General features: G+C 34.8%; 3 protein-coding genes across 14 annotated transcripts in view; 2 read left to right on the forward strand and 1 right to left on the reverse strand.

Annotated features, from left to right (window-relative positions):
- The window catches only part of phrf1 (PHD and ring finger domains 1), a 45,737-nt gene extending 23,005 nt beyond the window's left edge, over nt 1-22,732 (forward strand). For 3 of the 11 annotated variants that reach the window (XM_087312336.1, XM_087312341.1, XM_087312345.1), the window contains 10 exons: nt 3,470-3,602; nt 3,723-3,835; nt 4,528-4,721; nt 4,859-4,981; nt 5,134-5,288; nt 6,629-9,568; nt 11,144-11,220; nt 12,893-13,015; nt 13,169-13,297; nt 13,465-14,678. In XM_087312336.1, the coding sequence (XP_087168462.1) occupies nt 3,470-3,602; nt 3,723-3,835; nt 4,528-4,721; nt 4,859-4,981; nt 5,134-5,288; nt 6,629-9,568; nt 11,144-11,220; nt 12,893-13,015; nt 13,169-13,297; nt 13,465-13,623 (4,146 nt within the window). In that variant the 3' untranslated portion in view covers nt 13,624-14,678. Of the gene's footprint in view, nt 1-3,469; nt 3,603-3,722; nt 3,836-4,527; nt 4,722-4,858; nt 4,982-5,133; nt 5,289-6,628; nt 9,569-11,143; nt 11,221-12,892; nt 13,016-13,168; nt 13,298-13,464; nt 14,679-16,530; nt 17,029-22,218 lie in introns of those variants that run through there. The other 8 variants (XM_087312338.1, XM_087312343.1, XM_087312346.1 and 5 more) reach the window with 4 other exon arrangements.
- Nucleotides 1-23,889, forward strand: part of LOC147837713 (uncharacterized) — a 977,861-nt gene that overhangs the window by 807,636 nt on the left and 146,336 nt on the right. The gene's annotated exons all lie outside the window — the stretch shown is intronic.
- irf7 (interferon regulatory factor 7) lies at nt 15,285-19,434 on the reverse strand. Of its 2 annotated transcripts, NM_200677.3 has the most exon segments (9): nt 15,285-15,813; nt 15,897-16,012; nt 16,490-16,867; nt 17,154-17,288; nt 17,458-17,506; nt 17,868-17,977; nt 18,057-18,225; nt 18,497-18,653; nt 19,378-19,434. In NM_200677.3, coding segments are annotated over 9 exon segments (1,269 nt in total). In that variant the 5' UTR covers nt 19,386-19,434; the 3' UTR covers nt 15,285-15,666.

Here is a 23,889-nt window from a genome sequence, read left to right on the forward strand (position 1 = left end):
ATTAGTGCTGCGTCATTCGCCTCATTCTCGTAAATAATGCCATCGGATGTCTGATTGCTTCTATGCATTGACTTAACATGTAAATTACTCACACTTGACGATTAATCCGTGTCTGGTGTAAACACACCATAAGCCTTTATTTTCTTTTGTGCCTAGTTATTCAAATGTATGTACCAGCTATAAATGTATGTGGGACTGCTTTGTGCATCAAGACTTTTCTTTTCGTCTTACACTTCACATCACATTGGCAGACTCTAAATACTTGTACAGACATCTCAAAATAAGAAGAACATCTGCACCTTGTCTACTGACCCCAATAAAATGTTCCTGCAGCAGCTGTAGCTGACTTCACTCTTTTTTTTTTATGCTCATGCAGCAAATATAATAACTATTCCATCTAGCCTATAATTATCTGTGTGTCTTTATATATTGCATTTTGGTAATGTTATGGCCAAGCCGAGCCTAACCGTGCCATTACATGCTGCTGAAATGCACCTTTGGAGAGCGAGGCTACCAAAAGGCTGATGGTCATTAGCCGCGTTACCACTATCGCACCTAAAGCGAGCGAGCCAAGGCCAGTCGCGTTCCCACTATCACTTCCGGGGCCTAATCGGTTCAAATCGGGGCTTTCCTGGGGCCAGCAGCTGGCTTTTTTTGGCCCGCCGAATACCTTAGTACAAAGAGGGCCAGCCGGGGCTTCGGGGCGTAGTGAAAGGGGAGGCGGGGACAGTTTTCCGATTGCAGAAGAGTACATGCGCCAAAAACATAAACAAATAAATAAATAAGGGAAAGAAAACATCTGAAACTAATTATAGGCTGGGGTCTTTTTGCATATGATCAATCTTATGTTTCTCTTTTAAATGTAAGGCTGTTGCATGAAATAATAAAGTAGTTTTAATTTATAAGTGACTTTTCTTTGCTGCATCCTCCTTGATGTTTCAATAACGCATAATAATCTTTACACCATATTAAAGACACAATTGACAGTAAAGGTTTTCGAGAGTTTTTGTCAAGTTTAAAAGGTGTGTTTGTGCGCGTTTAGATGCCTTTATGTGTGTGTGAGACAGAGGAAAAGAGCACTCCCTTCATAGCTCTGATACCGCGAGCGGCTTTTTTCTTTTCTTTTTTATTGTTTTAATTTATTTTGGAGATAATACACTATATGAATACAACAGAAAGACATTAAACTTTACAAATGTAGTGTCCACTTTTGTAGGCTCAACACAATAGTGTCATATCTAGATAAAATGGCCTAAGCTATATTAAAATAATTTAAAGAATTACAAATATCAGATATAATAAAAAAAAACATTAAATAAATAAACCAATATAAAACTAACAAAAGCTAGCTATAACAATTAGGTACTATATCAAACTGTTTTAAAGCCATGTTAAACTTTGATTTTTCAAAAGCCTATCTGAAAAAAAGATTTTAGATGTTTTCTAAAAACGATAAACACTGGAGAATGTTTTACATATTATTTATAAAGTATTTGGATACGATGATATTAATCAAATCATGCAAACAGAGCATTTTCGGGGTGAGTGAAAGCAGAAACTAGGCGACCTTTTTTTCTGTCTTCAGCTGCGCAGCACTTTTTTGACGCATCGGGGAAAACTGCAAGTTCAAAATGTGTTCTGTGTCCTCAAACAAGTGTGTATGTTTTTAAATGACGTGGTAAAATTAAAAAAGGAAATTTTAAATACACAAAGAGCTTTGTTTGTTCATAGCTGCTGAGCGCAACGAAATATAGGCTATATTTTATTACGTGCTGCTCTTATGTGCTGAAACACTCAACACTTTCCTTTACTTAACATATAATAAGCAACATCTTTAAATAAAGGGAATCACCTATTTAGTGTCATAAAGCCTATTAGGAAAAATTAATGTTTCAGTTTTCTCAGGAGCATTTTGGATGAATGTTAGACAACTGAGGATGTTATAAAATTTTATATCGAGTTATTAACGGAGAATTTTATATATGTTGTTTTATATTATTGATGTGTGCACTCCCTGCGCTGGGTCCCTCCGTTAGTGGCAAGACCACTGGATTTCGATGCCAACAGTCGGTCGGCGAGTAAATGAATATGATGAATGAGAACACACAGGCATGTGCGTATAGACATACATTGTACTGCTGTACAGTAACGTTTCATTTGTTTGTTTTGGTTGTCCTAATTTTAATAGTTTCGTGATGATGTGATGTGCTTTATCTGCCTGATTCCCGCTGAAGTGGGTGGATTGAGTGACGTTCGATTCAGGTGATGTTCTGGGGGCGGGGTTTGCATGACGAGCTGTGAGCTACTAACCTGACAGTGGAAACGCGACATGATTTCGGCCTCACTGCTCAACCTCCCGGGCGATTGGCCCGGCCTGGCTCGATAAAAGCCCTGGCTCGTAGAGGTGTGAACCTATACTGGTCTCACGATTCGGTTCGGTTACGATTATCATGCCTGAAACTAGGGCACGGTTTCTCTATTGACAGACCAATGAAAATAAACAGTCAATATAACAAAATGTGTGGCTAGTGGACTCTTTGAATGTTTCATTGGTCTAGCCAGAGCCCAGACCTGAACCTGAAAGAACATCTCTGGAGAGATTTGAAAATTTCAAAAAAGAGATTTGGTCATCCAGGAACATGGTTGAGAAACACTGATTTAGGTGAAACATAGTATGTCTTTGAGTTTTGATGGAAATAGTATTTTTATTGATCATAAAATCAAGTTTAACAATCTATCTATTTATTTGGTTTTCTATAGGTTAACGAGCATCAGTTGCCACAAAAAAAATAACTCAACGCAATTTGAGGCATGCCTTGCATACCTCTCTGCTACACCACTATAATGTTATTCACTCAGTACCTCTACTCTATCATTATTCAAGTGTCAAGTATTTAGGGTAAAGAAGATTTTTATTTTATGATTTTTAAAATGGTTTGTCTTCAGACTCACTTGGGATGTTTAATTCTCATCTGTTTTGAAGTTGACACTTTTTTCATTAATGTTTTTCACTAATAAAGGATGTTTTACCTCTCTCCAAGATTAGGTATTGCTTTTTTTAGAATATATATATATATATATATATATATATATATATATATATATATATATATATATATATATATATCATTTGGCGGCAATGTGCTTGCATGTCATCATTTAGGTTATCTAAATGTATTGATTAGGATTATATTATTGTTAATTAACAATTATTATTATAAATTTTCTAAGATTTCAAACTAGCTTTCTCAAATTAGAATTATGGAGTACTGTTTGTACAATTTTTTTGATTTTAGGATTTTGGATTAAGGCAACAAAATTTAACCAAAAAAGTGCTGTGAATACTTTCAGGGTGCACTGTAAACTCTGAAAGATGCATAAACAGCAGACTCTATTAACCTTTAAAGATTAATTGTGCAGAACCACAATTGCCATAAGCAAGCTGAGTTCTTGTTTGTGTGTGTTTTAGCTTGCTCCCAGATATATGATGCAGTCCACATGGTTGGATGAAACCATCAATGCTGTAGTGGCAGGACTCAACACAGCCGTGTATGTCCGAGACTTGACCCCACGCTCCAGACCCCGCCGTAGAAGAAAGACAGGTGATAAAATAAGCCATCATATATACTTTAAAATTTGTTTGTTTTATATTTTAACTTCTCTGTGTAAATTAAGGGTGATTTGTTTGTTCCTGTCTGAACTAAATGTGATTCCCTTAATAGTTAAAAGAAGGAAAAGCAAAAGTAAATCCTCATCAACCTCAGGTGGGAAACCAAGCAGGGGAGTGAAAAGACGCAAACGTAAAGTCAGGAGGTCAAAATTGAGACGAAAACTGGTGAGTTCTTGGTAGATGTATAACCCAGGTTTTATGCATATTTTTAATGTTTTTGTAGCCTGATTTGTTTAAAGTTTGTTGTTATTTTTGGTTTTTGAAATCTGTGATATACATTGCTCAGCATTTAGGAGTACACCCCATTTTGAAAATGAATATTTTATCCATTTCTCAGGGAATATGGGTAATATATTGGTGCATTTGAACAAAACAGATTTATTAAACAGATATATTTATTAAAATAATATTTTAGTCTTTAGAAATGTAAAGACAATACATTTAAGTTCATGCAAAATATTGCAAAATAATTTACAGACTACAAGATTTCAACAGAATTGTATATATTTTTTTTCTCTTGATTTTTGCTGTTTTTGAAAATTTTATTTTATATTTTTTCCTAACATATAAATTTTGGCTACTATTTTTTTAAAATGTTGTAAGTTATTTTGTTAGTTTAGCTCCAGATTTGGCTTAAGTACTGACTAAAGAAATGTATATGCACAAGTACAATATTTTGATGCATCCTATAGAAAATATAAATTTAAATGAGAGATTTGTGGGGGTATATTCTTCTGTGCTGAGCGCTGTAGGTGTTTACTGATTGTATGTATTGTTTTAACTACTCTATAAAAAAGACATGGAAGTTTGGAAATATAGGATAAAAGTGGTAAGCCAAAATGTTTTTGCCCCATGAGGTGGTGAAGAAAGAAACTAATTCCAGAGGCCGAATTGCACGGAGTCTAGGGATTAAGAAGCCAGAGTCTGGTTCCATCATTCCCTCTGTTTATCGGCCTTCAGAGTACAGTTTAGGAAGTATGAGGGCAGAAATTGGAGCAGCTTCCCTTTCTGTCTATGGAGATCCCTTTGACCTGGACCCTTTCAATGATAGGTGAGGTTTCACTGAGCTTACGTGTAATGTTTTTATTTATTTATCTATTTATTTATTTTTATTTTGCTTATATTTGCCAGATTTTTACACATTAAAATATTTTCTAGGTAAGTCATTCTTGAAATATGTTTTGTTAGGGAGGATGAAATTCAAGTTTTGACACCATCCTCTGTTCTGGATGCTAAACGTCGAGGTCTCTCCCGCTCTGCATTACGGTCACATCAGCCTGTGGCTAGACCCATATCTGCCAGCCTCTCCAGGTAACTTGTATTAAAGAGGAAATTACTCTTTAATGCCAGAGTGAAAGAAACAGATTTTTCTTAATTCATGGTGATAAATATTTGCATAATGAACACTGAAAATGTTCTCAATGTTAACGGATGTGTAACTTCTGGTTTGTGGTGATTTCCAGGCAAAGTGTGACTATCCCACAAGTGGGAGATGTTGCAGAGGAAGCCCCCGTTTCAGACCTTTTGGGGAGTATCCTTAGTGGTCAGAGCTTGCTCCTAATGGACAGTTCTGATGTGGTCATTAACAGAGATGGTTCCCTTAAAGCAGCCAAATCTGGTAAGTCATGCATTGGAGGCTTTTATGTAAGTTACCACCATTGGTTACTTGCCCAGTTTAACACTGAGTTTGGTTTTGCAGTATTCACTACAGAACATTAAACTAGGTACAGTATGACTGATTATGATTATACAACATTTTCAGATCTCTACATCATCCTTCTGTGAGATTACGATATACGATAGTATTGCATTGGGGTATGGCAGTGTTATATTTACTTATTTGGTCATTTATTTAATAATTTTTAAACATTTAATAGCCTTTCAATTTAAATTTTACCTATTTAATCATTGACTTCCTTTGCATTTTTTTTTTCTGGGAAAATAAAATAAATTCAAATCACTGCAATCTTCCAGCTAAATAGGTTTTGAGATTATTATTTCAAACATACTCGATTTATGTGGTTACCCTTGACCCGCGGGACTGCCGCAACAAATGCATGAAAACAAAGGGAAATTACATTAATCTACACACAGAAAAAACAAGGATGCTAAAAGGTCTTTTTAGACAGGAGGCGGAGGACTCACCACTCTCGGTAGAGGTGTTTTCTCCAGGTTTTCTTCTTTTGAGCACAGCTTCAGATTTTATCATCATCACAGAAGTAATAATCAACAAGGTTACATTTGTATTTGCTAAAACCTGTGGTTTTATTTCCTGAAGAGTGTGAAATAAAAATATATAATGCAGTTACACATGTTCGTGCGGTTTATGACTTTTTGGCAAGGGTTATTTGTAGATATTTGTCGCAGTCAGTATGGATATTGTCCACACAAATAATTCAATGTGTGAAGAGCCCTGGAATCTCTTGAAATTATTATTTATTATTTTACAGTAACTAGTAATGCCACTGCCTGAAAAAGATGCCTTCATAATGACTAAAAAAGCTGCCTGGTGCCCAGTAGCAAACAATGGAGTGTGTTGTAATTTCACTATTTCAAGCATTTTTATCTGTTATGTTCTGTAAAACAGAATTCAGGTTGGTGGCAGAATGTATAATATAGGCTTATAGTGAATGTCAATCAAAAATTGTTTTTGTATACTTTTCATTCCTTTTGCTGTTCTGAATACTATTAGGTTTAGATGATTGTAAAACTCTTACATTTTTTTTTTTTTTTTTTTTTGCATTTTTAAAGGCTGTGCTTTTAGTGAATGTGGTGCTCAGACACTAGAATACACTGCACATTTATTTTTATAAATAGGAATAGTAGGGTCACTGTACCGTTAAAACACTCACAGTAACTTGGTGTGTTCTATTACAGTTAACATTTTTTCTATGTATACAAAATAGGGTGCCATTAGCCCTGAATAATGTATGTCTTATCTACATTTATTCTTTACAGTGTCCCTTTCCTTGCAAAGGAATCCAACCACAGGTTCAGGAGAAATGGGCAACACACCAAGTTCCGAAAGGCTCATGTGCTCATATGGAGAGGCTGGTCTTTCCTCCAGCCCATTGAGGGAGCCTTCACTAGTACAAAGTTCCCCTGGATCCAGTTCTACACCACAGAATCCCACATCTCCACACATACAAGCTCCACATCTTTCTCGATCTCAAAATTATCCTCATATGCAGCCTAGAGCTCCTCACAGACCACCTAACTTAAACTTATCAAGACCTGAAAATGGTCACTTGAGCATCAGTGGGGTTAGAATTGAACCCTTCTCAAGGGTGTCAAATGGCTCTTTTGATTCTGCACCTCACGACAAGGATGGTATTGCACGACAACCACCTATAAGAAAGGACCCTCCCAAGCCTGTATGGGTGGATGTTTCTGTATTGCCAAGGATACCAAAAATTAAAAGGGATAGTGGAAGTAAGAGTAGTGGAAGCAGTAGCAGTGCTTCGTCTGTTCCTTCAGGGATGAGTTTGGCGGGAAATTCAGGTAGAAAGCAGGCTGTTGATAACCGAGAAACAGGTACAAGTCAGCAAAACAGGACATTGGATGTGCAAAAGCAAACAGTTGATAGAACTGGTGCTTCTTCTTCATTTTCTAGTTCTTTCACCTCCACTGCATCATCCTATAGTGCCTCTTCAAACTCACGCCCCTCATCCTCATCCATAAGTTTTCGTATAAACTCTAGTGGAAACCCATGGCAAACTCGACGACTTCTGGCATCAGGAGGGGCTCTGTTTGGAGATGATGAGGAATCAACAAAAATTAATAATAAAAGTAAACGGATACTGTTGTCTTCAAGAAAAAAGAAAAAAGACGAAAAGTGTGAGGTCTATGACCCCTTTAGCCCTACAGGGTCTGATTCCTCTGATAATGAACCAGAAGTTGAGGGTCTTGAAGATAGTGCCAAAAATGCTCGGTCTCAAATGTCAGTTGGGGTTTGTGAGGACATCTGTAATCGAATCAAAATTGAGCCTGTGGATATGGACCCAGTTAGAGAAGCAGGATCAGAAATTTGTGTAGAAGTTAAAACTTCCACATGCAAACCATGCCAACAGTCACCACATCATTCAGATCCAATGAATATTCCTGTTCCCTCAGGAGCTTCTGTTAGTTTTACAAAATGTGAGACTATGCTGGAACCTACTAGTTGTGAAACATTAGGAAGCTCATTTTTGAAAACTCAGGAATGCACCAGATCATCGTGCACTGACAGGAATGTGAAGTCAGAGCTAAATTTCAAGATCGAGGCGGAACCAACACCCATTAGGCCCCAGTCAAAGTCTCTTGAAGAATCTCTATCCAATCTACAACAAACTTCACAACATAACCTGGTATGTAAAGAGCTTCCTTCAGTCAGTGGGGTTTTGAATGCAACTAACATATCAGTGGACAGGGAAGAAAAATCTCACCAGTCCCAGAGCAAAGATAATAAGCAGTCACCATCAAACTGTCAAAGCTTTCATTATAAAGATTGCCACAAAACAAAACACTCAAGATCGAAAGAAAAGAGAAGGTCACGCTCAAGGTCAAGAGATCGGCGGCGATCACGCTCAAAATCAAAAGAGAGGCAGCGCTCAAGGTCGAAAGAGAGGAAACATGTGCATTCAAGAGACAAAAGGTGTTCAAGTTCCAGCAGTAGAGAGAGGAGTACAAGTGGGAAAAAAGTGATTTGTGAGAGGAGTGACAATAGAGGAAGAGAGAGACAAAGAAAGAGGCCAAAAGAAAGAAGGTACTCCCGATCTCATTCATATTCTAGATCTAGATCACGAGAAAGAAAAAGCATGTCAAAGTGTCAGGGTGACAGTAGGTCAAAGAGGCAGAAATCAGAATTAAGATCAACATCTAGAGAACGAAAAAAGCGAGAGGATCAACTTGGTAAATCTCTACATAGAGAAAAGAGTTTCCAAGAATCTATAGAGCCAATGTCTATTGAATTACATGAGGCTTCTGTTGGTGCAAACAAGACTACAGAATCAGTGAAAATGGAGAGAGATGCAAGACTGTGTGATCGTGAGATTATGTGCATTAAACCATCAATTAAAGAGTTGGAGCCTCGATCTATGAACAAGTCTCATGGGCTTGGGTCATCAAAACATGGTGACTGGTCTAGAATATTAAAAGATGGAGCGGATGGCATTTCGCTTGACCTGCTTAAGTCCACAGAAATTAAACAAGAGGAACTTTGGCCCATTAGTGCTGTCAGTGAGTTTAAAGACATCAAAAAGGAGGATGAACCCAATTTCAGTTTGTGTAGAGAGTTGGGTGGTGTTAAAGAAATAAAGACAGAGATTGAGACTGTAGGTCTCATTAGCAAGGAATCACCAGATTTCAATAAAAGCAAGTTGTACAGTCCTGATTTAGAAAAGGGCTATGCTGGTTTTCAAGATGAAATAAAAATGGAAGAAATGATCATTGGGAAAGAAAAGATAAAAACTGAGCAAATATGGCCCGATGAAGATGAGTCACCAATCAGTGACAACCCTCTTGTCATCAGTTTGGATATACATGATATAGATGCTTTGGACATTAAAAAGGAGCCCACTGAGTCATATCATTTGCCACCTTTGGAAGAGGATAAGAAGATGTCACCTCTTCAACTACCAATTCTGCCAATAAAGCAAGAACCTGTTATTTCTTCTGATGAAGATATCAGTGTTGATTACTTGATCGATAATTTGGACTTTATTAAGAAAGAAATGAGTGAGACCTTTATGCCTGACTCAGCAGAAACTACCAACCCCAAGTTTTCCATTCCCGAGTCTACAGCTGGGAATACACAGAATTCTGAAACCGTTCCAGCTGTTTTAAAGTCTAAATCTCAGGGAAAGAGAGTTACTTGGAATTTGGAGGAACCAGTAGAACCTCAGTCTGAGAAATTAAGCAGTAAGTACTGCTTTGATTTTACATACATAGTTTTGCTTTCTATTCACATTTAGTGTGACATTTTTGCAGGAATTTGGTCTTTGGTGATTTGATGTTGACAATGTCCAGGATAAGAGGTGTTTGTATTCCTTCTCCTAGAGCGCCAACAACCAGAGGAGTATTGCACAAAAGCAAGATAAACCATTAAGCTGGCATTGTCATACTATCCCGGCTGAATTTACCCTTGTCTCAGTTGCATGAAAGCAGGCTAAATTCAGTTACTAAAGAGATGTATTCTTTGCAGCTAGCCTGCTCCAGGCTAACAACCAGGCTATGATTAACCCTAGTGGTTTGTATTTTAATTTTATTGTCAGTGCTCCTAGAAATAATGTGTGTAACTATTAAAATTAAAAATATGTGCCAATTGTAGTAGCAATATATTTATATATGTTCTTATATGGCTATTTCAAATTAAAAAATTTGGGGGGCAGGGATGGGTTGGTTGGCAGATAAATATAAGAAATATAATATAGATTAATGATAAGAGAAAAATAATGTATACAGTGCCCAGCATAAATGAGTACAACCCCTTTTAAATATTTATATTTATATCTGTTTATCAATAAGTTTAGACAATATATTTGGTGTACAAAGCAGTGTTTTAACAGTTATATCTATTAATAGTTAACAGTTAAATCTATTAATTAATAAGAGTTTGATGTAAAAGAGAGATCTATGAGGGGTCAACTCATTTAGGCTGACATTATGGCATTGTTAGAAAGAAATAAAGTCTAAATGAAGTGATATATAAATGAACAGATGAAGGTAAAATAAGCTAGATAAAGTAAGATAAAATCAATGTCATGATAAATGTTCTGAGTATGATGAATGTCCACTGATCAAATTTAAGGAAAAGGGAACAACTTTTTTAATAAGCCACCTCATGTTTCTATTAAATCTCTTCATGGAAGTAAAGGGAGTTTCAAAATCAGTCAGAGGGACCAGATTGATGGGTGGGAACGGCACTGAACTTGTTACCTGATTTGCTCACATCAGGTTTTATCCATGCTTGCATCGATTCTGTGATCGATCCCGTGGTCTGTTAACAAATATTGTAAATGTGCACTTATCCTGGCTATCTACTCTGGGCTTGACGTAGCGGGTCTTTCTCATCCTGAATCCGCAAACGTGCTTCAGACTAAGCCATGAGAACCCGATTAAACTAGGTCAAGCCTGGCGTTTTCTGCTATGCTGACTTTTTTGTTTTCACTTTTGTGCAATACCCCACTGGAAAGCTTAGCTTAAACTTTTCCCAACATACTTGACTGAAAGTTTAAAGCCTTTTATAGGTGTTTATATGAAGTGGAGCTACATTTATTTTGGACATTGGCTTTCAGGAGCAGAACACCCATGGTGTCTACTTTTTATTTTATTTGAATTTTTTTGTGTTTAAATGGCAAATCCTGCAACAGTTGAGAAATGAGATATTGAGTCAGTAGAGTTTAATTCATACCCTTAGTCACACCTGGCTCAGAATACATAACATAAAATTATTTATTTAAAGAATTTTTTTTTTGATTATTGTGTCTTTAATAGAACTTGCTATGTTTAAACTAAAACTCAAGCAAGAAGGATCGCGGAGATCTGCAGCAACCCCACAACTCTCTAATCAGGTAAAGACTTTACCTCTGTTTGTAAGGGATAGATCATAATTTACTCACACTTATTACCATTTTTTACATGTGTAATTTTTTTGTTCTCTGGGAGCTATTTTGAATACAGTCTCAGCCTCAGATGTCACGCAATGCACCACTTTCAGACCTGTGGTTAAATGCATGATGCATATGACACATTTTTCTGGAAACACTTCAGCAGATTCTTAGTCGTCATCTAATGTAAAAAAAAAAATTATAATAAATTTGAAATATATTTTTTAGAAAAATATTTTGTTTATGTTTACAGGATTTCTGACAGCCGAATGTGCAACAATTTTAATCAGTCCACCTGAAAAAGTTTGATTGTATAAAAAAGCTCTGATGTTTACATGATGATGGCAGTGCTTATTAAGAGATGCATACTCAATGCAGAATTCCTAAAACTCTGTGAGACTTGCTTAATGGTAGTTTTAGAAGACATTCAAGAGTTTAGACTGAGGCCCTTAATGGAAATTAAAAAAAAAAAAATAAAAAAAAAAAAATATATATATATATATATATATATATATATATATATATATATATATATATATATTATTTTATTTTATTTTTTTAAACTAAGTATACCGAATAGTTATGGACCATGTGTCATAAATTTTTACGTTAACCAATTTGATAGTTTGCTCCCACACATCACCTACTTGTGTGGGTTAAAATGAAAGAACAGGCACAGTGGCTGGACATTAGTCAAGTGTTCCGTTCTCTATAACTGTTTGTCGGAATTAAAGAGTTGCAAGATTTCACAAAATAGATGTGTATTGACATGATTTTCTGCGAAATGCACATTCACTCTACATGGTTAGTAATAGCATGGTTAATGTTATGGGTGTTTTATTAATGTCTTCTGAGACATTCATGAATAAGAGAACGCCTTTAACGCCAAATAAGGCATCTTTCCAAACAGTAATGTTTTTTATTTACTATTTTTTTATGCTCAAAAGCATTTGCTTTTATAGAATAAAGAAAATGTTCACTTTCAGTAATTAACGTTTGTGTGATCTTTATGTAGAAAATGGGTGACCTAAATATGTCAGCAAGCTTTGCTAATATACCATTACCAGTATTGATATGTTATAAACTTTTATTTAGTCATTTTTAGTCGTGAATGACTAATGCACTTGTTGCATAATCAGCTGTTAGTTTGCAGATATTTCCACACTGAAATAGGATTGGTTTGTCAATAGTATCATTATAAATGTTGCATCATGTAGTTGCTTTAAATGACCGTAGGGTGTCATAATGTCACTGTTGACATTCACAATTTATTTCTTACTCTCACAAGTTGAAACACAGCTTAAGCATTTTCTATTGTACTCACGTGACTGAAACTGAAAGCAGACATACAATATAAGGCTTCGCTTCACAAGAACTGAAAGTTAAAGTTGCATTTGCATGGGAAATTGCAATCCAAGGAGTGTCCCTGACAAAGACCAGTCAATCAAGGATTATGTGGGTCATTATGTTTATGAGGGACATTATCAGGGTCATTATGAGTTGTTAATAGAATATTAGCTAGAGAATGTAATAAAAATAAGACAATGTTTCCTATTTCATTGGGCATTTTTTTATCAACAGTTACGGGTACTTTGGTGCAAGAATTTCCTGAATCTTTTTTTTTTTCATATTAAAGGATAAAGCTTCAAAAGTCACAGCAACACTCTCCAGCCTACAGTCTCCCCAAGGCGAATCCAGCAAACCAAAATCTCGCAAAGACGTTTTACAGGACCCCAATGAGAAAGAGAAGGTGGTTGGAGTATGTCACTGCACAATTTCATCACATCTGTGATTTTAAAATTCATTGATGTCATTCATTGATGATTTAAAAAAAAAAAAATAAATATATATATATATATATATATATATATTTTTTTTTTTTTTTTTTTTTTTTTTTTTTCCCTTTTTGTAGTATATGAAGAAGCTTCATATGCAAGAGCGAGCAATAGAGGAGGTCAAGCTTGCCATAAAGCCCTTCTATCAGAAAAGAGACATCACAAAGGAAGAATACAAAGAGATTCTGCGTAAAGCTGTTCAGAAGGTAATTGTGTGATCACAGATGATTTCTTTTGCTGTTGTGTTTTTACTTCCTCCTACTTATATGTTTTTCTGTTACTTCACTACATAGAGCCATTTTCTGAATTAATTGTCATGTTTTTTTTTAATGACTTTAATGATCTTTGTCTTTTTTTAATCTCATTTTTCAAGGTGTGTCATAGCAAGAGTGGTGAGATCAACCCAGTGAAGGTAGCTAATCTAGTCACAGCCTATGTGGAAAAATATAAACATGCAAGAAGACACAGGAAAGAGGAATCTGGGCAAAGCCGCCATGAAGATGTCCCGAATGACTTCCAAACTTCAGTATGAGGCTGAGGGTAACTGCTAAATGCTTTTCAGACCACATCTTTTGCAATCAGCTGTAGATTTGATCATTTTTAAAGCTGCAGTAAAATAAGAAACTCTTAAGGGCTCAATGTCTTGTTATCAGTTAACCCTTTTAAATATTTGGTTTCTTTTGGATGTGAAGATTATTGGAAAGTATCTAAATATATGATGTGTAAAGAAACTTTTTGTTGTTTAAAGTCCCAGGAAGTTTAAGTTTCTGGACAGGGTCTTGCATCATCAGACTAAAATATGACAGATTTGTGTGTAAATATGCGTCATATATGCTCAATAATATTAGGCTTGGTGAACACCAAAGTACCATCATGTACAATTAGCAAAAAATATAGTTTTGTGTATGAGCATTATGTTGTTATAAATTTCAGTTCACTCATATATGCACAACTTTTGGATTGTTCTGTGTTTCTCAGAAAGCACAAAGCATATTTATTTAAATTAAAATCTTCTTCTGATATCCAGTCTTGATGAGACTTTGGAATCACTGGTAATCTTGTGATGACTTTTCTTTTGAAATTTTTTTAATGATCGAATATGGGAAAAAGTTGATGTAGGCTATGTTCTCTTGGAACATTTTAATGTATACAGAGGAATTTGTTCTTGTGATTCATATCAAATTAATCTCCGAGATAAAATGAAGCATTTTATTAATCACTACTAAAGTTTCACTGAAAAGTGTAAAGAACATAACAGAAATTAATGACTGTAAAGCATCATTCAAAAGGTCATTTTACTAATTGTTGGTTTAATTGCTTGAGAAATGTTTCTACATTTTTTTACCATTTATCTCATGTAACTTTAGTTTAATCTAACAATAAGGTGGGCAAAGAAAATTGGCCTTTGTGCATGTGGCAAATTGTCGAGATCTAAGTTGATCCTGATCAAAGATTTTGATCTCTTACCCTTAATGAAAGTTATACCAGTCTATGTGATTAGTCATGTATATTGGCATAAGTACATTGCTGTTTTTGCAAATACATTTGTTAAATTCTTTATATAATAAAAATATTTCTTTGGATTTATTAATGATTATCATTTTTTTTTTTTCCAAAAATTTGGAAAAATTCTCATAATTCAGTTTTAGCTTATGTTATATGATTAATAGAAAGTCACCTGACAAAGTCTTGTTGCATATCCAAGTTTTATGAATAACAAATAGCTTGAATTCTAGGCAATCATTTGCTATCAGAAGTGGCTTATATGAAAGGCAAATGGCTCTAGATTGTTTATTTTACCAAAATATAATCTGATCATGCCTTTATTTTTAATTGTTTAATTAGGACAGTAAGGTCTGACTGTGGTTAGAAAAAAGTCTTTGTCACTTGAAAGATTTCTGTGAGAATCCAATAGGTTTTCTGCAGTATTTGTGATGATGGGGATGCAATTCAACATGATTTATCAGAAAAATCTACCTTCTGCCATATTTCCAAATGATCAACTAAAAGTCAAGTTATTATTTGTTGCTCTTACTACTGGGACCAACAGGACTTGTCAGGTAGTGTATTGTTAAAGTCTTTGCAGTATAACTTGGTATTATTACCCATTTTAAAATATAAATATAAATCCTTAATTTCCTTAATGTTTATGTAGTGTTGTATATTTAAAGTATTAATATTTTACACAAGACACATGTTTTAGTTTTGGTTTATTGACATTTAGAGATATAACATTTTTATAGTGTTCATCAACCACTCCACAATATTTATAAATCAGGCAACAGACAAAATAAAACAAAGCTCTTTGGGCAAAGTGTGAAAGATTCTTCAATAGAAGACATAAAAAGGAGGCCCTAGCCTTCATTAGAAAATGTAAGGAAGTCGATAAAATACAGTTTCATTGAGATTAAATGCCAGAAACAGCAATTTCTACAACACAAAATGATCACTTCAGAATGCCCCATGGAAATAACCTATGAATGTTTCTCTATTTCCGTTGTGCTATACAGTTTAACAGTAACAAAATGAAATTGCTGTATTCATTTTAAAAGGTTTTGTGAAAGGTACAGATCGTTTATTCCACTGAAGGCAGACCCAGAGAATTGATGAGGTCATACAAGCTATTGTGGGAGATTTGCAAGCTAACGTTATCATTCCGAAGAGATGATGCTCCCTCCATTTGAGCTCTTTCATGAAGTTCACGGCAAATCAGAGGGACAACCTGCAGAGACCAGAAATATACATTGTATGATTTAAGATGATTAAAAAGCAAAATCAAAATATGCCTTTGTGTGGAATATGTACTTTGACAGTAATAAGTTTTTTCTCCAGTGGTTTTCCATCATGAAGCTTCTCCCCAAAGCACAGGTAGATGGTGTAATCTGGAGACCCTCCTCTGTTTTCTTTAAAATCCAGTAGATCTAGGGGGTGAAAGGGGTAGGGGTTGTGGGGTAATTAAATTAGAATTTCTGTAATACAACTGAGGATGTTCTGGTCTGTTTTTAACTTGACATGAAATGACAGACATATTCGTAAAACTCAGTTATAACAGTGCAAAAAAAAAAAATCCATAATTTTGAAAAATTACAATTAACCACTTGTATCAAGTAGTCCAGGAGGATTTAAAAGCATAAATCCAGTGTTTTATTTGCCTTACCCACACCATTAGACAGAAATGCTAGATGTGTTTTACATGGTTTCCGCTTGCTTAAATTAAATGCTAATGGGATCAAAATTAAAAACAATAATAACTGTAAAAAGGTTTAAGGCAGTTCTGATGACCTCGTATATTATAATAAATAAATGATTCTTTATTTTTTCAGTTGGTAACAGCGCTGCAAATTTTTGCTTAAGAAGTTGATAATATTACGTTAACTGAATATTAAATAAACATATACCTCTTATGTACTTGTCAAAACTAAGCAGTTGTTCCTTGGAGTTCTGTTGCAGTTTCCTAGGCTCTGGTTTCTGGATCTCACATGGGTCACTGGTGCTGACAAAGACTTTACACTTGTCCTGACGAAAGCCATAGATGCCGTACTGGTTTACTTCCAACTGGAGACCTCTCTGAATACTGTCTAAAATGCGTTTAGTGTACTGTATCTGTTTGACATCAATCAGACAGTCTGTGGTCGGGAAGCGTATTTGCTCCCCTCTCAGCTCAGATGGATCACATTGATAGAAAAAGTGAATTAATGATGAGCACAGACGTGTTTTCAAAACTTCTGTTCTTCTGTAACTGATTGAGATCTCTAGGTCGAGGTTCCACTGGTCCACTAAAAGTAAAAAATATATATCACAATTTAGAGATGCAGTATTTGGAATGTTTAGGTATGGACAACATCATTATCTTGTATACAACCAACATTTTGTTGATTTAGTGGCAAATTCCTATAACTGTATACAATTATAATTAAACATTTTTACCACACTCAAAGTAAGGTTTAGGACTGGGTTTTATTTTGTGTCCCGTTTTTCCATGCAAATTCATATAAAATGGTATACATTTTCGTGAAGGTTTTATTAGGTTTTGAGATCTGCAACAGCTTGCACAGTGTTTACCTGTAGTGTGTGATTGCTGGACTGAAGCAGGTATGTTATTCTGCATGCATGGATCGTCTGAATAGGTGGTCTCAAAGTAGTTGCTTGAAGTTGTTTGAATGTTTGGTTGGGAATAGGTCTTCAGTGACTGGGAAACTGCATGTGAAAATAAAGGGTATTTTGAAAATGTAACAAAGCAAGAGCCACTTTCAAACCTAACCTCTGTGAGTCAGTGTATTAGTAAAATATGATCAGTGACAAGCAGAATCTATGTAATTTCATAAGCTATAAATATATTAAAGGTAGTTTTAGTTAATGTTCTTACCTGCATGCAGATTAAGATCCATTGTTTCCACCAAGTTGAGCAATTCCAGCTGTAAAGAAAATAAATCCATTGGAAATATCAATAGCATTTAAAATGTCTTAAAATGCATCTAAAATGTAATTTGTTATCGTGGCAAAGAGGAATTTCCATCAGGGATTACTCCATTCTTCAGTGTCGCATGATACCAATTTAGTGCTTTATTGTAAAGAAGAAATGGTTGTTATTATCAGTGTTGAAAATTTATGTAAAAAATGCAATATGCTTAATTATTAAACATTTGACTGGTAGTGCAATTCATTATTTGACCTGATTTGGACTTTCATGTCATTCAAATATTTGTATTAAATAGTCTATTATTTAAACTTTTTATTTTTGTTTTTCATGTCTACAATCATAAATCTGGACCTAACCTCCATGTCTTGAGACATGTGATTTGATGCATTGTAGACCTCAGCAATGAATGGTAGCTGACGTTGAACTGCCTCTGCACTCTGGATCGCACTCTTGATCTCTTGATGATCTGAAGGATAATATTTGGTCAGGGCTTTATAATGTACCAATTTTTAATTTTCAAACATTTTTTTTTGCAGTTAACTTACTTTGAGGACGAATGATGCGATATATTTTGTGTTGGTCATCTGGATCTTTGGAGTGATCCTCTAACATCTCAAAGCTTTTGAGACTGTGAAGTGCACATCGGAAGTTTGTCTTCCATTTTGCTTTGTCGTTAGGATACTCGTTGATCTTGCCGCTGACTATAGCCCATTCCTGTAACAGACCAAAAATTCAACATAAAGCCTTACAAATATTTCACATTAGTATGTAAATAATTTAAATAATTTTTACATTTTTAGTGTGAGAAATCAAAAATATGTTGGGGCATTTCCTTAATGGTTAGGGAATAGCACCAGTTTTTTTTTTTTTTTTTTTTTTATCCCACCCCCTATGAAGATGTTCATAGTCGAGCTAGCTATGCTTGTTAAATGACTGCAGAGGTGGATTGTTATAAAAGGTGATTGTCATGCATGGAGGAAGTTACCTTGAATATTTTAACATCCGCGTCACCAAGGTCTCTTCGAGCATTGTGTTTCCAAGGGATCCGAAATATGTCATGGCCTATCATGCTCAAACCCTCGTACTGCCCACTTTCCACCTGCTCTATGAGCCACGGTCCAAACTGAGGTTTGGCATTTGTGCTGCATAAAAATAAATCCAGTCAGGTAACATCATATCTTACACAAGTGTTAGCTGTATGCAATAAAAGTATGTTTATTTAAATTGTACATCACGCGATTTCTAATGTGTGCTATTTAATTTTTATGAAATACTAGTACTGGGATGGTTCAGCAAAAGCTGGCAATTCATCTCATCTACTCACCTGTATGTAGTTTAAAACATATTTCTTAATTTCTTTGTACGTTCGATATATTGTGAGGAATATTGGTACACCAACTTTATTGGAACTGTTTTAAATTCTGTAAATAAATCTAAATACCATTCAGACAAAATATTCATGGCTGTTGTATCCTAATGGTTTGTGTGAAACGTTGAAAAAAATCGCTTTGTGACTAACGATTCAAATGTTGTAAATATGCAGTATATTAGCGACACTAATATACGCCACACTAATTATTGCTTGTTAATCGCTCGATTATAAAGGCTCTCTCTCTCTCTCTCTCTCTCTCTCTCTCTCTCTCTCTCTCTCTCTCTCTCTCTCTCTCTCTCTCTCTCTCTCTCTCTATATATATATAGGCATTTGAAACTGACGTGAGTATACACACACACACACATACACACACATTTATCCTGTACTCGCGTCAGTTTCAAAAGCTTTTGTTTACTTCCAGCACCTTGCGCAAGCCAAAACGCTTCTTCGTGTAATAGGTCTTAATAGCATAGCCGATTATTTCGTCATCTTACCTCTGCATCGCTGCGATAATGTTGACCCTGAAGTTCCGCTACTACCACGTACTTTCCAGTCCTTGAATGTTTCTCTTCTTTTTATATACACTGTAAAGCGTGACGCAACCACATAGGAGGAGTCTCATTAATAATAGTAAAGTTCAACGAATCGAAAGCTAGCCGCTGTCGAAACTAAAAGTAAGTTGCAATATTTCTTTTACTCGTTGCATCATCATCATATCCAGTTTGAGGTGAGGGTTGCTGATCAGTATTTTTCTTGTTCGTTATACTGAGTTTTTAACCACTTTTACTTATTTTCATAATAAATGAGTTTGTTCTCAATAGAGAAGATTATTTCGCTGAATTTTTAAAATAACAAAACATTTATTTTTACATTTTTATCAAAGTGTACATAATAGAGTTGCTAAAGATCCAGAGTGCATAGAGATGTAACCAGGTGATGGTTGAGAGGGGGCTAAATATTTATAAAAATGATGCACATCGGTGTTAAAAAGTAAAGGAAAACCCCTTTAAGAAACTCAATGTGACGCCATCCTGCATATGTGTACGCAATCGTGCGCGCTCCTGTGAAAAGGAGGAAGTAACTGCATTGTACAGAAGAAGCCGTTTACAACTTTTGTATTTGAGTGCACAGTGAGAAACAAGTAAAAAGTAAGTAAAACGTAGTTGGGTCATAATTACTATAAAGTGCTTTTGAGACAAAAAAAAAAAAAAGTTTGAGATTTTTCATTTAACCACGTAACGTTAGTTGTATTAATTAGACCTTATAAAATGTGTATTTTCAGAAAGGTCATGTGTCCTTTTACTAACCCAACTTTATAGATTTTGGAAAAAGTCTATTTATATTAATAGAATAATGGACAAAACAATTATTTCCCAGTAAAATAAGCAATCGTTGCACTTTCTTTTCAAAATAAAAACTAAAATCCAAAATATTTTGTCAAACTTTCGAAATAATTTGTTTATTTTCATAGAAGCTGAACATGATGGTGGAAAACAAGATGACGGTGGACAAAGACTTTATTTGGTTAACTAAATATGGAGGAATATTTAAAAAAAATGCAAAACATGCAAAACAAGAAATATTTGAGGGTTAATAAGAAAGGATTGTAAAGTTTTCACTAGCTACTGCAAACCCCAAAGCCACAAATTACGAATTAATAATATGTAAATGATTAGGAAAATAAACAGTTACTGTCCTTCAAATTAAATTAAATTTGCTAGTTAATGTAAATTTAAAAAAGCAATTCAAGTTAAACACCATAATAATACTGTTGTTTGTTTTTCAGAATACGGTAAATAATTAGATTACATGTCCAAATGAGCTCCATTATATGAACTTTAAAAGGATATCCTTTATATAGACTGAGCCTGATATTGCCAAATGGTTTGTATTGCTTTGCATCTACTGGTGTTGTATGTTTGTGTATAAGTGTTGTAACATAAAAACATTAACTAATTAACAATAACACATTAAATATAACAATGCATATGTCCACCCTGTCAAAAAAGGATTTGTGACAGGGTGCACAATTCAATTCATCTTTATTTGTATAGAAATTTACAATGCAGATTTTGTCAAAGCAGCTTTACATAGAAGAATATAGAGAACTGAAACAGTGTCAGTTCAGTTTTCAGAGTTGCAGCTCAGTTCAGTTCAGTGTGGTTTAATATTCACTGCTAAGAGTTCAAACACTGAAGAGCAAATCCATTGATGTGCAGCTCCACAAGTCCTGAACCATGCAAGCCATTGGCGACAGCGGCAAGGAAAAAACTTCACCAATTGCTGAAACATTTCAGTTTCAGTTATGAGGAAAAATAGGAAACAAGTGTAGATAGTTACTGTGTGCACAGCAGATATTTTAACCTCCTCTGAAGAAAGGCAAAATGGGCATGGGGATGCCAATGAGTACATGACAGGATGGACAGCATTTTCAAGGACATGTGCAGAATGTATCTGGATGCAGCTTTTATGATGCAAGCTGAGATTGCAACCCTTAGCGATACAATGTCAGACACAATACACTCAATAGAGTGAGTGATGTCTCTGTGGTGGGTAGGGTTAGGGGTGGGGTTAAGTGAGCACATTAAAAAGCATTGGATGCAGCTCAGATTGCATTGCACCAGGTCTGCATATAGACCCCTCTCGGAACGGCTTCCACTGCATACAACGTGCTGAAAGGGTTGGCAGTTCATTCCGCTGTGGCGACCTCGGATTAATAAAGGGACTAAGCAGAAAAGAAAATGAATGAATGAAAGCAAAATAAAAGTTATCAAAATGATTTACCAAATAACTTGTTAAAGGCAATAAGAATTTAAAATAATAATTTTTTATTAAATCTACCTTATAGACTTGCTGAAATTGTCTGAGCAGTGTGGGACATGGCAAAATCCCATCCATTCAATTAAAGAATATGGCAAAAAATGCCAAAAACATATTTTAAAACACTTATAATTCTACCTGCATATGATACCTACCTACTATTTTAAAACATCAGAATTTCATTATTTCACAATATGTTCGTTTAGAACTGAATCAGTCTTTTGGGACATCAAAAACACGTTATAGTAGTGATAATGACCCAGTTCATGCTTGTCAGTTCTAATGTTTTTTGAGAATTAATACTGTTGTCTAACTGTTCATGCAATTCTAAGATGTTGTGTTTTCTTTTTAGAGTGCCGCTACTGTAACCTGCATTTATTTGCTCATTGCACACAAGACAAAAAGTTGTATTACATGATATGTTTATTTTGAGTAGTATACAGTTTGTTGATAACTGAGCAGATATTCCAGTACTGCAATTGTATTTCTTTTTTTTTTGTGTTTTGTTTGTTCAGGTTTTCAGCCCTTGCCAAAAAAAGAAGCAAAGACGGATTTTTGTTGTGTATTAATTTCCAGAGGCAACACAGATCTTGCCTCAAGTTGATGGGAACTTTAAACTGTAAAAAAAATCTTGCAAAAATTACCTTGCATATCACCTGTAAATCCTGCATTTTTGTGACAGGATGATAAAATCAAAAATGATGATGAAGTATTGAGAAGCCACAACATTCATGCAGAAGACTTCTAATAGTAGCTTAATGGATCAGGGCTCATGTAGTGAAGCGATTTGACTGATATAGACCTACTTGTGAAATTAACTTCAATATATCCCTACACACTTTATCATTTTCTCTTTCTGCCATATGTGAATCTAGCTTAATCCTAGGGAAATGATAGCACTGGAATTACCAGTATTAATTCTAAAACTAGAATTACCACAGTGACTGTTTTCATATAAGACCTCATATTGGCATGTCATATTTACATTTAAAGCTTCTATTGATATATTAAAATTAAGCTTTCAATGTCTGTCTTCATATTTAATTTGGTCATCACCTGAACAATATGACATTTTTGGTAACAAAACTTTCCTTTTCACTAGCAAGGTAGAAAGCCTTTCATGATGCTGAAAATGCTGTTTTTCAAGTAAAGTTATGTTTTCATTAGCAGGATGTTTCTAGGCAAAAGAGGCTCGCATGACAGAGAAAAGTAGGATGGACCAATAGAGAGAGTGAGTTAGGACAATTCTATTGACTCCAATAAAACATTTCATTACCTTAGAATTATTAGCTCTATCTGACATTTTTGTCAAAATTTAGTTATATTGTTTATTAAATGACAACTTATTTACATTATGGGATTTTTTTATTAGTTGTTTACATTTTAAGATTTTTTATTTAAAAAACAAATGTTACACACATACTGTTTGCTATATGAAATGCAAAAAACATTGAAGCTCAATATCTCAAAAACATTCAGAGAATCATTCAAATCATGTTATTGCTGAAGAAGTTTCTAAAAATAAGACCATGTTTGAAGTGTGACAGTGTAAAAAGACACAGTGTATGTAAATGCTGTACTGTACTTATATAATGAACTCCAGGTTTATAGAGTAAACACACTCTGTATAGTACAGTAATGATTGATTTGCATAACCTTACCTGGACGTATTGGTGACAGAGTTCTTTGATGCGCTCACTGTTCCTTTCAAAAGCCTCAAGAGTCTTCTTTTAGAACACATGATCATGTGATTGGAAAAACCTCAACACATGAGTGTGGCACATGAGATTGGAATCAGATGTCATTATATATATATATATATATATATACACATACTGTAAATAAGCTGTTTCTCATTGGCAATGGAATAACATGCAGCTTTTTTATGCAATTTAGCTGTTCCTCAACAACAACAACAAAAATGCAACATCAGGTCACTGAAACCCTTTTATTTATTTTTTTTGAAAAATGTTGTTTCCAAAGTGCCAGGTTATGTGTTTTTTAAAAAATGGAGGAAAAAAGTTTTTGTGTACTTTTTGTGTATCGATGTACATGTGGACATGGCCTATAGATGCACTTAACTGAAAACTCATTATACAACTCCACAAACAGCCTCAGTAGCTTCATGAACTTATCTGTTGAAGTTGTTTTGAGTTGGAATGCCAAATGTTCTTTTCCTATGGTCC

The sequence above is a fragment of the Danio rerio genome, chromosome 25 (assembly GCF_052040795.2).
Source record: "Danio rerio strain M-AB ecotype USA chromosome 25, GRCz13ab, whole genome shotgun sequence".
In the NCBI taxonomy this organism is placed as follows: domain Eukaryota; kingdom Metazoa; phylum Chordata; class Actinopteri; order Cypriniformes; family Danionidae; genus Danio; species Danio rerio.